The 16,490-nt window shown below is 40.4% G+C and overlaps 1 protein-coding gene across 1 annotated transcript in view; it reads left to right on the top strand.

The window, feature by feature from the left end:
• Positions 1–3,623, top strand: part of LOC148508264 (uncharacterized) — a 43,260-nt gene extending 39,637 nt beyond the window's left edge. Inside the window, exon 3 of the mRNA XM_088444702.1 lies at positions 3,459–3,623. Within this exon, the coding sequence (XP_088300828.1) occupies positions 3,459–3,623 (165 nt within the window). The remainder of the gene's footprint in view (positions 1–3,458) is intronic.
• The last annotated feature ends 12,867 nt before the right edge of the window (positions 3,624–16,490 follow it).

Genomic DNA, 16,490 nt, shown 5'->3' with positions numbered 1-16,490 from the left:
AGAAACTGCATGTGCCATAGGACTGGTGAAAGTTTCTATGGTGTGACCGATGGTGGCATCTAAGGACATATCAATCAGTATTACAGCATGTACTAATGCTGACAGTCGGTATCTCAGTCTTTGCACAATCAGATGCACGGCTGTACACAAGGGAAGGACTTGACATCGGCAACTGCCTAAAAATGCAGATGGGCGACTGCCAAAAAACACAGCTGCGGGTGCTTCTGCGCCCACCTCTAAATCAGGCCCTATACTGTACTGCAGTACACAGAATGGAGGGTTCTAGTGCCCAGATGATCTGGCGAGAACTCCCACATCCTGGAATCAATAAGCACAGAGGTCCCCTCATTTGATGTAGTAGGTTGTTCGGCTTAATGAGCTACTATATTATTTCTACACTTTTTACGTGTTTTATAATTTATTCAAACTAGAAAAAAATGCATCACCATTTAAATTTAGTACAGATTGTTTTATGATGACCTATGCTGAATCCTTTTTTTTCCTGTGTGACCATCCCAAAAAGTGCCAATATAGGCTCAGCACAGGGGCACAGGGGTGAAAAGCCCTTCAGCAGCAAATAGGTTAAAAGGATCTAAATTCTGTTCCTAACACTTTCTTGCTTTTTGTTAGTTAGCTCTCTAGTTCTCTGGCTGTTGACACGTGACCTACTGTGTACTGACCCTGCTGTGTGTCCTGACCACACTTTGATTAACCCATTGTTTCCCTGATTACTGTGCTTGCCATCTGTGTACCAATCAGCTGTCTGTTTCTAATCAAGTGACCAGAATAATCCATTGGCTCCTTATCTATTGTTACCAACCCGCTTGTGTACCAAAGCGCTTCTGGGCCATAACCACAACTCTGGATTTTGCTTCTCTTGTGTCTTGTCTCTGGATTGTCCCAGTTTCTGGGCTGCAGCAATCTTCTTTTTCGTCCACATAATTATAGATAGTCCTGCTCCCATCTGACCATTCTCTAGCCCCATTTAATACAGTTACAGTTATGTAATCTAAATTGAAACATTTCAAGTAAAGGCTGTACATGTTGCATTACAGTAGTTTATGTATTAAAAGATAAAGAAAAAATATAGTGTGTTGTATACTTATGACAGCAAGTACTGTAGGTATGGCTTTATAAGTTGTGACATACAGTAGTGCCTAGAATTACTGTTGTACCCTTTCCCCTAAATGTACAGTTCTTGGACACTTGAATTGTCTCATATCCCCCAGAGTTTGCAGTTATCTATTGTCTTGTACGTAAATTGATTAAATTATTCAACTGTAAAATAAAGTGTGTATTTTGTGTACTGAAGGAAAATTACTTAGGGGATTGAATTCAACCAGTAATTTGAAGACTTCCTGAAAAGACTTTTATACATACAGGACCTGAGATAAAACTACTGTAAATGTAAATGTAGACTCATTTTTTTTACTTTATTATGCATAAGGCCCATTTTCCCTATATAGTTCTTAATGAAAAAGTGAATGTACTATATTAAATAAAATTGCAATAACTGTTTATATAAAGCAATAACATTTAATAACATTACATAACAAAACAACAACAAAAAAGAAAGGAAAGTCAGGCACAGTGCTTTCCACCTTTGAAAGATTGTATCACAAGGGAGCAACCTGCCTCTGCAAGACCATAAGGCACATAGGTGCAACCTGCCTCTGCAAGGCCATGAGGCACATACAGTAGGAACAACTAAGCAATTAACCTCTGCAAGGCCATGAGGCTCATGGGAGCAACTAAGCAACTAGCCTCTGCAAGGCTATGAGGCTTATGGGAGCAACTAAGCAACTAGCCTCTGCAAGGCCATGAGGCTTATGGGAGCAACTAAGCAACTAGCCTCTGCAAGGCCATGAGGCTTATGGGAGCAACTAAGCAACTAGCCTCTGCAAGGCCATGAGGCTTATGGGAGCAACTAAGCAACTAGCCTCTGCAAGTCCATGAGGCTCATGGGAGCAACTAAGCAACTAGCCTCTGCAAGGTAATGAGACGCATGGGAGCAACCTGCCTCTGCAAGGCCATGAGGCACATGGGAGTAACCTGCCTCTGCAAGGCCATGGGGCACATGGGAGCAACCTGCCTCTGCAAGGCCATGAGGCACATGGGAGCAACCTGCCTCTGCAAAGCCATGAGGCACATGGGAGCAACCTGCCTCTGCAAGGCCATGAGGCACATGGGAGCAACCTGCCTCTGCAAGGCCATGAGACACATGGCAGCAACCTGCCTCTGCAAGGCCATGGGGCACATAGGAGAAACCTATCTCTGCAAGGCCATGAGATACATCACAGTCTTTTCTTTTGCCTGCTAGATATAAAAATAATGGGAGCGCTGGTAACTGGCTACTGGTTTAAAAAATAGATTTATTCCATATAAAACAATCAGTTGTATATTACATCAATCCAATCATTCCAACGCAGTAAGGACTTGTGAATAACTCACCTATGCTAGGTGAGATGCAACACACAGTCTGTCTAAACATGTATCAGTTTGTATAAAAGGTGATATGAGTAAAATTAAAATTAAAGCTATTGAACAAATAAAAAGTACTGAGAGAGGTGGTAATAGGTTCAATATATTGTGTAAAAGGGAGGCATACTGGATCTTTAGGTTACAAACCTTGGAACCAGTTGGCCTCAATGAAACAATCGAACTGAATAATACATAATTTTCGGGCCATTGTCGAGTCTTTTCTCCCTCCTTTATATTATCCTATATATTAATTATATGATTGAGTTTTATATGTGGTGTAGTTACCAATTGTAATCAGTATTTTATGTGTTCTTGCTTTTATGCGGGCCTATTCCTAATTATATTAACTATTTTATATAATTATATTATTGTGTTTCATATAAATTCTTTATATTTAGTTCTGAATTAAATAATATGAGGTCCTCTAATTTAGGATTACCTTTTATTTTATTGTTATAAGATTCCTGACTGAGCCTTATATCGGATCTCTATGAATTATTTTACTATATTTGCCATTTATATTACTAATTATTAATTACGATATTATTATGAAGTTATTCACTGCTTCCCCTTTTTAAGGAACATTTTGCAATATGGTTGCAAGCAGGGATCTAATAGTATATAAGCGACTACTTACTATACGATCAATTGTAAGAAGTACACTTTGAAATATATATTGATATTTAAGGTGAAGGGTACTCTAATGTTTAATGTTTAATGTTGACTCTATATAGGCACCTCAAAGTAAGACAAGACAGAGAATAATGAATTGTATAAGCTGTATTTATTATTTTTTACTATAATATGTGAGTTTTGATATTCTATCCCTTTGAAAAGCATCAATGTAATATATTATTAGTTGAAATGGTATTTCCCTAATTAGGATTGAAAATTGACCAATGAGTGTACATCAGGAGGGATATAATACAGCACCAATGGGTAGTGAACTATTTTCTGATGAAACTGTCGTGTCTTAGAGCGGAGAAACGCGTCAGCTGACTTGTGGAATGCTGGTGGAACACTTACTGGAAGCTGCACGCCCGATACCGGAAGTAGCGGAGCGTGAGGTAGTCAGCGTGTCTCAGCGTGTCCTAGCGACTTACACACAGCTAGCGGTAAAGAGTGCCATGAATCAGCCATAGAGGTCCCTCTGCCTGAGGATACAAGTACCTCTGGACCGCTCGTCGTACAGCACTATCACCATTGACACACTGTGTCCAACACAGACTTCTACAGCTGGCCAGCATTGTCCAACTTCCTCCCCCTGCATCGGGGTAGAGGTCAGCTCTATTCCGTTATATCTCCAGAATATTGGACGGATGGTAATGTATGAAATATACAGCAGCAGAAATACCTTTCAATTTGCATAATATAAACTGCTCTTTTTCATCTGCTAACAAAACTGTGACTGTACGTGATTATTAATTGACATACTAATTGGCAGTGAATGGATATCTATATTAACAACTAATAATATATATCTGCTGACTACTATCAAACTCTGACTCCATACTCCGCTACCTTAATTGGACCGAATTGATGCTTAACGATCTATGAAAAAAGCGGTTAATATCTCCAGATTAATTATAATATATATATATTGATTTTATATGTCGTATGTTATATATTGTTTTAAATAGGAAAAGCTTGATCCGTGCTATAATTTGTGGCAATTAGCCTTACTAATCATTCCACCTGCATTGGAATGATTGGATTGATGTAATATAAAACAGATTGTTTTATATGGAATAAATCTATTTTTTAAACCAGTAGCCAGTTACCAGCGCTCCCATTATTTTTATATCTAGCATTGTATTATTGTTGGTAAATTTCCAGATTTGCCTGTGTGGGGGCAGCTTTAAGGGCAGGTTTTATTAATCAGAACCACATAATTGGTGACTAGATATTGATTAGCGCCCACTTTATTATTTTATTTTATTTTTTTACTCTTTTTTCTTTTGCCTGGTCTCTGCTTTGGCTCCTAGTTTCCTTGGACAGCTGTTGTCGCTGTCTACATGACCTGCATCAAGAATATAGTGTAAGAATAAATGCCACGTACAGCAATATAAATATACATTTAAGGGAATGTTTGAATGGTGGGAAGCGGGATGGAAGTCTAGTGACAAAGTCTAGGGCTTAGCAAAGATGTGCATGTTTTATAATATATAACACTGGTCAACAGAAAGTAATAATTTTTTTGTTTCCTGTGATAGTTGTGATTAGATGTACAGTCCTGAAATACTAAAAATACCAACTCTCTCCTATACAGTATTAATTAAGGACATAAACCTAAAAAGGGACAAATAAACAGATAGTTATTGATTCTTTTTGTAAACAGAATGTCAATTGTGAAAACAAATAGTATAATATAACAATATTTGTTCACTTTATGAAAGACAAATTGTATTTGGCTCACATTTTTCAGTAAATATCACATTATCCTCACATTAACTCACAGTTTACCTCACTTCTTCTACTTCCATTTGTATTCCACATCTGGAGCTTCTCTTGTGACCAGTCAGTTATAGTCTGGAAGCATTATATGGTTCCAATTGACTTTTTACATCTTCTCCTTTGCTGAGATGTTATGATGGAGTCTCTCGCCTTACTCAATATTTGCTGCACCTCAGTTTCCTGGGAAAAAGCCCAGATTAGAATAAATTAAGTATATTTTTCAGGACTTTTTTAATTCTATTTCCTGATAAGACAGCAGTAGGTTACTCACAAGTTCTTTACAGTTATCTGGTGTGTTGTTCCCCACAAATTTAGTTGCTACAAATCTGAATGCACCCCAATGCATTTTCTCATCACCCCTAATGATCTGGTGAAAGTTTTCGTCCTTGAGAAAATCTTATATACTGTATGTAGTATCTGTGATATTCTTGAGGTAGCTGAAAGATGGTCTATTTTCATCCATAGTATTATCAAAATTCTTCATAAGACCCAATTTAATATCCAGTGATGAAGACTAAACCAAGAAAACTATAGGAACTAAGCTAAGTATGCTGTAAGTGGTATGTACTATATCATGAGAACAAGAGCATTTAATAATCCATATGTCATGTTCTTATTTAGCATATTAAAATTAGTCAAATTTGATTGGCAAAACATATCATTGGCAAAGCATTTTAGCTGTTGACCAGTGTCATTTCATTTGTAATTTGATAAATATTGTTTTTTTTGTAATATATGCAATAATGTTTAGCCTTTAAGTGTTTCTAAATATGAGTACTTTTTATAAAGGCACAAAGTGGACATGTTCCTTTGTAATATGGTATTTTATGAACTGGGTTAATCAATAGTTTTTTTGGTAATTCTTCTCAGATACAACTGCAGCAACTGGGGGCAAATCATTCTGCTCTTCCGATGGAAAAATAATTATGCTTGGGAAAACATATTGCAGGTAATTTATATAGTGTCACAAATGCAACATGCTGGGCTGTCTGCACTGCCAGCTTATCTGTATTATTCTTATTTATCATTTTAAGGGAGGAAATGATCTGCACACCCTAGTCTCCAAATATATTAATAGGTGCTACACTGCTTAATTGATTACCTATGCATAAATACTGTATGTATCTATTGCACCAAATATATTGGTCCTTTACAAATATATAAATATATACATATATTTCCTTCAGTTACTCCATTTGACCCAACATTCAAAAAATGTATCCTATCCTGGCAGGTTAATGCTATTTGTCCTTTTGTTTATTTCTGTTGTAGAGAATTTAGGCTCCATTGACAAATAGTCAGATTTGAATGATAAGAAAACATTATAATGTAAACAAAGCACAGTATAATATGTTAGTGGTAAACTGTACATTATATATAGTTTGCACTTGATATACAGCAAAAAATGCATGTACATTCTATTGATTAGTTCTACAATGAGTGTATGATGAATAAATATGTCTGAAACAAAATGGTAACTAACCAGGCGATGATCTTCATATTGCGAGGTATATACAGTAACAAAATCCAGTAACAGTCAGTCCTGTCATCAATCCGCTAGCAAGGTGCAGTGAGCAGACATCTGTCAGATCCAGACAACAATATAAAAGCAAAGGTCGATAATTTGGAAATATGCTCCAGGGCTGCCCGCTGATTAGTCACTAAGCTGTTTCAGGTTACAGAAGAAGCTCTCAGAAGAAGAAAGCTTTAGGGGGCATTATTTATCAAAGCTTGGAGAGAGATAAAATTGAGAGAGAGAAAGTACCAACCAACCAATCAGCTTCTAACATACATTTTACAGACTGTGTTTAAAAATTACATTTAAGAGATGATTGGTTGGTACTTTAGCTCTCACAATTTTATCTATCTCTTAGCTTTGATAAATACCCCCCTTAATCTGAAATTATTCAAATGTATCCAATAGGAGACCAGAGAACACTCCTCAGCAGGCATTCCAGCAGTCTTCCTCCTTTAGGTAAGTATTTTTTTTCCACCTCAAACATAGTCCCCCTCCAATGCTGGGGCACAGCTCCCCAGAAAAACACATGAGGAGCAGGTGATAAACTCTACAACATGTGAGACTATTTATTTCTGTTTGATTTGGTGGTGAATTCCCTGAATGAATAAATGGAGTGGTCCTAGTGGCATTAGGATGGACTTGGTTGTTACATTTTTACTGCTTCTTCACAGCATTTTTATGGAGAATCCAACAACCTACAAAAGTAGAGGTGTTTACAAAATAGGCATGTACCTTAAATGTGCTTGGTGGACATGTAAGTGCACTTGCAGTCATATAGAAAAATTATGGGTCTGCCGATTGTCCCATTTTGTAAATTACATGCACCTTTAGTCTGGGGTGTATCAAGAGGTTCGAATGCCCCTGGCAAAATAAGGTACTGGCCCTTCCTGTGTCACTCTAGGCCTCCACTGTGTCACTCCAGGCTCCCCTCGTATCTCTCTAGGCCTCACTGTGCCTCTCCAAGCCCCACCTGTGTCACCCCCTGTGTCTCTCCAGGCCCACCCTGTGTCACTACAGGCCTAAACTTGTCATCCCTTTGTGTCTCATCAGCCCCCCCATTTCACCTTTCACCCCTCTATGGCTGTCCAGGCTCCCCTATCTCTCCAAGCCTCGCTGGTGTCACTCCAGACAAGCCCCTGATGTCTCTCTAGGCCCCAGCTGTGTATCTCAAGGTCCCCTGTGTCTTTCTGGGTCCCCCTGTAGCACTCCCGTCCCTTACATCGCTCCAGCTCCAGAGCAGTAATTTACCTTATTCTCTTCTGGCTGCTGCTCCTATTTGCACCGGGCCGTGGCTCCTCTGCTTCACAAAAGTGCAGCACAGCATGACGTCATGACATCACGGATGCAGCGTCACAATAACAAAAAAAAACTTTATTGTACTAGCTGCCTGGGCCGGATGGGGGCCTGTGAATCACCCTGGTGGGAAAGGGATGACTGGCTCTGGCCAGCATCGCCTCCCTCTTCCGGGGCCTGCCAAGGCGCCCAGGGCACATGACGCACTCTAGATATGCCTCTGGGCAGAACTACTATGTGATTCTACCTCCTAACCGTGGGTTGCACTGCCGGGCAGTGCCCTCCCCTCAGCCGGCGCCCCTGGCAAGTGCTATTCTGGCCAAGAGGTAGATACACCCCTGCCTTTAGTGATACACTTTACAAGGAGCAATCCTATGGGAAACAATTCCTCTGTAATTCCTACACATTAATATACCCACATAACTAAATGGTGGTTACTAACGCCATCTGTACTAAATTTATATTCTGATACTGAATTACACTCTGCTTAGAATAGTCTGTTATGGGATTCTTGCTATAAGCAAGTCTGTAATACAGGATGTTGGGCCTCATTCAGAGTTGCACACAAACCCTGATAGTTTGTTACCTGTGCATGCTCTGGATCTGCACTACACATGTACAGTACATGTCTTTTTCTGCTACTATGGTCGCAGTGCCCCTAAGCCACAGCATGACATGACACGCTGTGGCGGTTTGGGAGCGGGGACTGTGCGGAGATGGCTAGTGTTCCAGAGAACAAGGTCACATCTCCCCCATTTTCTGGGAATGGCGAGTACAGCGTCTACACTTTCCGATGAATATATATACTGGCCTAGGCTATGGAGCTGTGATGGCCATTCTGAGTAGCCTTAGACTCATTCAGATAGCTGATGCAGTGACTGATTGTCACAATAGTAATCTGATGCGGCGTCTTTGGACACAGAACTCAGATCTATGTTGCCATCAGAGGGAGACTCTTTTATCCTCAGACGTCTCCATGCAGCATTAGTATATTTTAGCATCGCTTCTGCATCCAAAGACGCATACAACTGTGTGTCCGGCCCATAGTCAGCTAAGAAGAACTTCCCTGTCAATACAGTAACTGTTTCAGGCATTTTAAGAGTGCGATGCTTATTCCACAGTTTATAGCTAACACAGGATGGAGTATAAACGCAATTAAATATCGCGCCTTTCATCCTCCATTCTTCATAATGTCCAGGTTTATAGATAACATCTTTATGGTGATCAATGAATCCTAAATATCATTTTATACTATTTTACCTGCATTAATGTTGAAACATGCAAAAGTGGATAATTTAAAGAAGATAACAAAGGAAAAATAGTTTAAACAAATTAATTGTAAATAGCAAATCCTTTCTTTGACACCAATCAAGTTTAAATACAAACTTGTTTTAAGGGGTAATCTGTTGAAACTTTTTACACATTTTGTTTCAGAATTGTATGGCAGACAATGCACATACTTTAACTTCCATTGTAAAAGGGATAATTATTATAACAAAAAACAACTTTATTTACCCTACACTGTATTATTGTTTTTTACAGATTGAACTCTCCCCATGGCCACAGAATCCATATAATCCATTCCTATTACAATTTAATAGCACAGTATGCAGACGACTATGGCCCTCTTGGCAATACATCTTGAAATACACTGATAGAGTCTACTGCCAGAAACTACTAAATATGCCCTACCTCCCTCTGCCACACAGTGTCACCATTTATCAAGTCACTTCTTGCCAGGGAATTGAAAGTGTACTTTGAAGTAAATTATGTTCATGACTTACCTGGCACTGTGAATGTTTTCACAGATTTATTTCTGTTTGTACTTATCTCTGTGATTGTGTAGAACTGTAGGATTGTCTTTGGACAGAATCCACTTGTGCAAAATTTAATACAGCGCAGAGTGATGACACTACACGTTATGTGAAGTGATGATTGTAGAGAGGCTTAACCCATTCACTCTGCACAAGGTGAAAACTCCAGTAGCAAATGTATTTAAAGCAGTTTCTGTAGATATGAAGATATATTATTCTGTGCAATTTAGACCTTTTCAGTAAGGCACTGGCTGATGTAAAAGACAAGCAAATAACATCATGCTAGAAGCGTCCTGCTGTCCTAAATCTATGGTTATAACAGTCTGCTGTCTATTTGTTATACTTAAAGTGTTCGAGCCACTGGCACACAGTGAAGGCTGACATTTTGTATTACACCTATAATTGCCTATGCTCATGTCATCTCTAGAAGACTCACAAATTTGTGGAGATTCTCCAAGCTTCCAGAAGCTGCATGGGCAACCCTCCTGCATCCCTCTGGTGAAGTGGGCAAGGGACATGATGGCACAAATGCCATGAATTGCGGCAATAAATATAGGTCCACAATAATGCAATGTATAATGCCACACAGATGTCCATCTGACTATGACCTTCCCTGATCTCTTGGAGGACAGATCAGGAAAGTAGGTAAGTATGATTTAACCAGTCAATTCACAAAGTGCATCTTGCCTCACTGTTGTCACTAGTTTCTAGTGTACAGGTGGTTTAGCTCACAAAATGGCTGCCTCCACTGTGACACCAAAAGATTTATCGAAACAGATATCATGATATTATTCTGCTCTTTAACAGTTGTAATTTGGTGAACATGCCTATAACTCACTAAAACCTGACACCCGAAACGTGGCGTGGATGCAATAAGCCACAGCATTTATTCATAACATAAATGGAAAACAGTTAGCATTACATATCTTGTAAATTAATATATATGTAATAGTATGTAATAGTATTTTGGACTCATTGTTTGCTGGGTTGCTAGCATGTAAAATGCATAAAACATTTAACTGCATAGATAACTGTAGATCTTGCGCCTGGCGTTGCTATGTCCTCCTATCTCCCCCAAGGGTAGGGGAAGAAGCAGGGCCAAATCAAGGCAAATCGGCGTTATGTGCTGGGAAGGGTAAGCAGGTTTGACCCCCTCAGCCAGTGGGCAAAACCAGCAGGGGGAGATCAGTGCAAGCGCTTCACCTATAACACTTGTAGGGAGAGCTGAGGCAGCATCCTCTCTGGATCCATGCAACTCTCTACTAGACACCATAAGAAATTATATAATAGGGGATGGGTACGGGATGCCAGCATTTAGGATCTCTGTGTTCAAAATCCCGCCACCAGCATCCCGATAGGGTTAGAATACCAACACCTGTCGGTCAGTGTCCTAACCCTCCCCATACCCTAACCCTCCCCATACCCTAACCCTCCCTTTCTGGTGCCTTAACCTGACCCCCCCTAGTGCCTAAACCTAACCTCCCTGCACTCTAAATCTAACCTCCCCTCCCCTCCCCACACCCTAAACCTAATCACCCCCTAGTGCCTAACCCTAACCCTCCCCCTAACCCTGCTACTCACCTTTGGTTATTCCTGTGGTCGGGATGCTGGTGCTGGGATTCTGACAGGTGTCGAAATTCCGCTGCCGGCATTCTGACCGCCGGAATCCCATGTGCCGGGATATTGAATGTATCCCTATAATAGATGTGTGTATGTGTACATGTAACCAGTGGCGGCTCTTACCATAACCAGTGAGGGTATTCTGTCTGCGCTGCAGTCCGGTTAGAGGTCCAGACTGTTGCAGCGCATGCCAGGTGCTTTGCACATGTGCATAGGGATCTGGCAATCACCACGACTGGCGCATGCACAAAAACACCGGCTTCTAGCAACTGCATCGACTAAAAGTCAGTTAAGGCTGATGAAAAGGCTGATTATGGCCTCCTATTAGAATTGTTCTCTGCTAATTGCAGCCCAGACTGCAGCCCTGCATTCCATAGCTAAAATCTGCCACTACATATAGCCATATTACCTGTCTATGACACGTAGGGGGTATAAGATATAAGTCAGGCATAATACTTTGTGTAACTAGATTTACAAGCAAATGGTTAGGGCCTGACTTGCTTCTGTGGGCCTGACTTGCTTATGTAAAACAGAAATCCTGTATACTATATATAAGGTTTATTGTTTGTTTATATTTTTACTTTAAATAGCAAGTCAAGTATCTTTTATTCATGTCTCAGTCTTCTTTACTATCCTCCTACATATCATTAGCTCATTTTTACAACCATCCTATAGAGCAAACATAAATATCGCTGTCACTGTAACAACTTTCAGCACGTCATTATGAAGGCAGTGAGCAGAGTAGGAGAGGGAGGATGCCACAGGAAAAACAGAGATCACAGGGGCATTAAGTAGTCTCTCTGTTCACTACATAATGTGTCAGGTGACTGTTGTTGCCATGGTAGTAACACTAGTCTGCAAATTTTGCAGTGTTATAAATCTATAATTTTCTGAACAATCAACCATGGAGAAAACTAATTTACCAAGCAGCTTCTTATAGCCTACTAGAGTGACTAGAGAAGAAAAACACAACTAATTTATTTCATGGGATTGCGCTTTAACTAATTTAAATATTGATAACGAAGTTAAGTTTTATAATAGTTGCAATGATCACTATTTATGAATATAGTGAATATAGTTTGTAAGTTTTACTATTCAATTGAGGTACAGGTATACATTTATATAGTTTAACTTTAAAGTTTAGTCAACGTATAGCTCCTCCAATTACAAACTTGTCCCTAATTTTGCATTCACTGAACAGAAAATATTTCATAAAAGGTAATAAAAGATGCAGCCAATAAAATCTTATGTAATTGTGATTCTTCAATTTTTGCGAGATGACTGGTACCCAAATTCTTGCCAGTGTAGTAGAGAGGAGTTTTGGGAAGAGAAGACATGATCACCATCTGCTGTCTGATGCTCAAATTTAGGGTGATATCTCCTGTACTTAGGGGCTGATACATTAAAGGAGACACTGCTATAACCAGCAGTAATTTTCACAGACTGTAAGCTTCACAGATTTTTATTTTATATTTTAGCATTTACTTATTCTGTCTTAGTAAAACTATAAGCACAACTCTGGGATTCAGGGCCTGATTCAGAGCCGGACGCTCTTTCAGAGCGCTCGCTCTGAATCAGTGCCCTCCTTCTCTTTTTTAGAGTGGCCTCCTGGCTGCTCGCATAGCTGTGGGTGACCACCCACAGCTATAGCGAGCGGCCAATGAGATGGTCGTGATGATCGGGCTTGCGACGAGACCCTTGTGGTAAGGTCTCGTCTGCCGCAAGCCCCGGAGTGCTTTTGGCTCTATCAGAGCCAAAAGCACTCCCACTGACATCACTTGTGATGTCAGTGGGGCCGGCCCCAGACGGTAGGCATTCCCATGGGAACGCCTCCGTCTGGCCAGCCACGCCCCCGGCACGCCCACCAAAGGGGGCGTGCTGTCACTCACCATCGACAGCAGGCCCCCTTTGTAGCGAGACCCATAGCGACAGCTTGCCCGTCGCTATCCGGGTCTCATGCATGTGCATGACGGAGCCGGGGCCGTCGTGCGCATGCGCACTGCCCCAACATCGACCCACTTGCGAGTGCTCAGCGCTCGCGAGCGGGTCTGAATCAGGCCCTCAGTTTCAATAGCTATTGTAGATGACAAATGTGTATATCTACGGAGACTGGCTTGGCAAAGCGTTGAGTTATCCCCTACTGCTATGAGTCAGTATCACCGGGGTGGCTGAGCGAAACTAAGCTGCACTGGTAAATTGTGGTGACAAGGAATTTTTTTTATTACTGTGACAATAAATATGATACTTTTCGCCAAAGAAAGTCCCAGTTGTAAAGCTCAACAGAATATGTTGGTGCTATAAAAGTGATGTTAAGGGACCTTTTGATAAATGTTAAAGGACCTTTTGATAAATGGATAATTAATAGTGCTCCCAAAATATAATTGAAAGTTTTTATAACATGCACCATTACTTTTTGCTGCCTTCATAATAAACCAGCATCATTTCAAGGGGATGAGAGATGTTTAATGTCTGACATTCAACTAATAAGCTGAATTTTGTCACTACAGTTTGCCCCGACCTTTCAAAATCACTTTTTCGATTGCATACTTATTAAGGTATATTTATGGACTGCTGTGTTGGTTATACTGTAGTAATTAAAATAAAGTATCTTGTACTTTTACAGCTAATGTGCAAGGTATGCTTCTACCACTTTTTGTGCATCTCTTGAAGCAATATTGGGTTTAAAAAAAAATATTATTTATATAGCACAGCCCTTAACATTGATATTTTTTTAAACATAGTACAGATTATTTTTTTATTATTTTTTCTCTGTGTACATAGAAGACAAACAGAAGCGTGGGAGTCTGACTACAGCCGCATATATTCTCCCATGCAGTTCCTTCATTGTTTTCCAGATTTCACAAAAAGAAAAGAACAATATAATTATTGTGATTATTTCTAGGCTGCAGCTGGCTAGACCATTGCTGAGGCAGACACAGTGCAGTAATGAAATAGTATTTTTGCACCACTGTGTACCACATTGTAATCCTGCAGAAAAATAATGACACATGCTGGATACATATGAGTATTTTCCTTTCGTCTGTCAATCAAAACAACATGCCGAGCTTAACCATTTCAGCGAGATAAGACATAGGTTTCTTCTAAACAAAGACCATTTCCAGAAATGTATCACTGTCTGCTGTGGCAATCTGCTGCAGAGTTAATGCTATGTTTGTATGCTGGCTACAGATATGTCCCATGAACTACATCTGCAGTTACAGTAACTCATTTTTGCAGTAGAATACAGTACCTGCTGAACACATATTTAGCAGGGCCGTAACTAGGGTGGTGTGACCAGTGCCATGGCAGAGGGGGTGCTGTTTGGGCCTGTCAATTTTCCTGTTTATTATCATTCTCACTTGTAACTTCCTCTTCTTTTATCCCCAGCATCTCCTGGCCTCCCCTATCTCTTCCCTGATCCTTCCCCATGAGACCATGGCCCTTTTTAGGTGCGCTATCTTATGTTCTATTTAAAAAATGAGGGGGGGGGGGCACCAATGCTCTCTCTGGCACAGGGCACCAAAAAGTCTAGTTATGGCTCTGATATTTAGGACTTTTTTAACTTTGCTATTGATAACATTTGCCAATCAGTTTTTGTGAATGTGTCAATAAAATGTAAACATAGGCAATGTTTAGCTTTAGCTGACACGGTCACATTCCATGTAACTATGCGGGACGCTGCACCATTTGGCTTTTAAGGAATAAATCGTTCTGCACATTTGCAGAACAGATCTCCTCCTGCTCATCCATCTCCCTCGTAGTGATGCGGTGGCCTGTGTCTGCCGACTTCACTGCCAGAATCGCTCACTGGAATGCATGCACCAGGGACAAAAGTACAAGGAGGGGCATTTAGTTCCCCACCACCCGAATCTTTGGCTATTAACAATGTATTATTATTATTTTCTTTTTAAAAATGTGTAGTAATGTATTAGAGCAATAACCAATAAAAATGTTTGTCTATGCAAAAATAGACCATCCTTAATGCCCCCCCAAAATACTGCCCATTATGAAAAGAAAAGTGGTGCAAGATGTAATTGTTCTGGGGCCCTCCCACCCACCCTTATGTTGGATGTTAAAAAGGGCATGTGCAGTTTAACAAACAAAGCACTTCAGCGACAGGGACTGCCACTTCTGTGGCTGAAGTCCTTGATCTGTTTGGCTCCCACAAAACATTTTTTGGAAGGACTACCTCCGTTCATAATGAGGAGGTTGATGATGAGGGTGTTGGCGGTGGAGATTGCATGTTCTAGTCCTAACTGTTGAAAGCTGATACTGGACTGCCTGTTATTATTTGAACAAAATTATAATAATAATAAATAATAATAAATATGTAAATAAGTTGCATGAACTCTCTGCAAAGGATGTAACAGGAAGGAGGTGCCTAGATGGTTGACGTCCCTACCTCTACTACCTTTGGCCTCACAAATGGTACAGATGCCTTCACAAATTGTCAGGATTTTGGTTAAAATAAATCCACACCCAAGAAGTGGCTTTTCTGGTCTTACACCCAGGCATGACTATGGCTTTCTTTTTATCACGAACAATAACTGCTGCCACTGGTGGCTGACTTATACAAACAACATCCTCATCATTTATATCCTCATTAGTGTCAGATAGTACACAAATGTCCCCCTCTTCCTCCTGTTACACTTCCACGCTAGGATCCTCATCTTCTAAATGTCACCACCTTTACTTGTATTGCTCATCTCCACATTGGCAGAGGGTGCAGAAATGTCAGACTCCCACATTGCTAACGTGGACACCCCTAGACTCTCTTCAGGGATTTGTGAACACCCAGTTTGTTCTTCAGCCTTATTATTTTTCTTTTTTTGTCTGTTTTACAGGGAACATCTTTACTTGACTTAGAGTGAGACAATGTTGTAGTATCATCATCATATGAGGTTACAGAAGAAGATGTCTGACTGGGTTTTTGCTCCATCTTCTGCAATAAGCATTCTTCCAAGGCATAAAACAGCAGTAGCACTGGAATAAAAACATAGAAACATAGAATTTGACGGCAGAAAAGAACCATTTGGCCCATTTAGTCTGCCCTTTTTTTACCGTTTTGGTAACCTCACCCCTATTTGATCTTTAGTTATTTGTAAAAATATACTTCTGCCTACCACATGCATGTTTAAATTGCTCCACTGTCTTAGGCCCTGATTTAGAGGTGCATGCTATTTGCGTGCATTCGCTCCGAATCAGGGTATGCGTGCGGCCTGGCAATGGTCACGATTATCGTGACCTATCGATGGCTTGCGGCGAGACCCTGCGGGAGAGTCTCGGCTCCCGCAAGCCCGAGTGGACTT

The sequence above is a fragment of the Taudactylus pleione genome, unplaced genomic scaffold, assembly GCF_031769625.1.
Source record: "Taudactylus pleione unplaced genomic scaffold, aTauple2 ptg000372l, whole genome shotgun sequence".
Classification (NCBI taxonomy): domain Eukaryota; kingdom Metazoa; phylum Chordata; class Amphibia; order Anura; family Myobatrachidae; genus Taudactylus; species Taudactylus pleione.
Note: the sequence above shows the minus strand (reverse complement) of the source record. Positions and strands in the feature narration are given on the sequence as shown.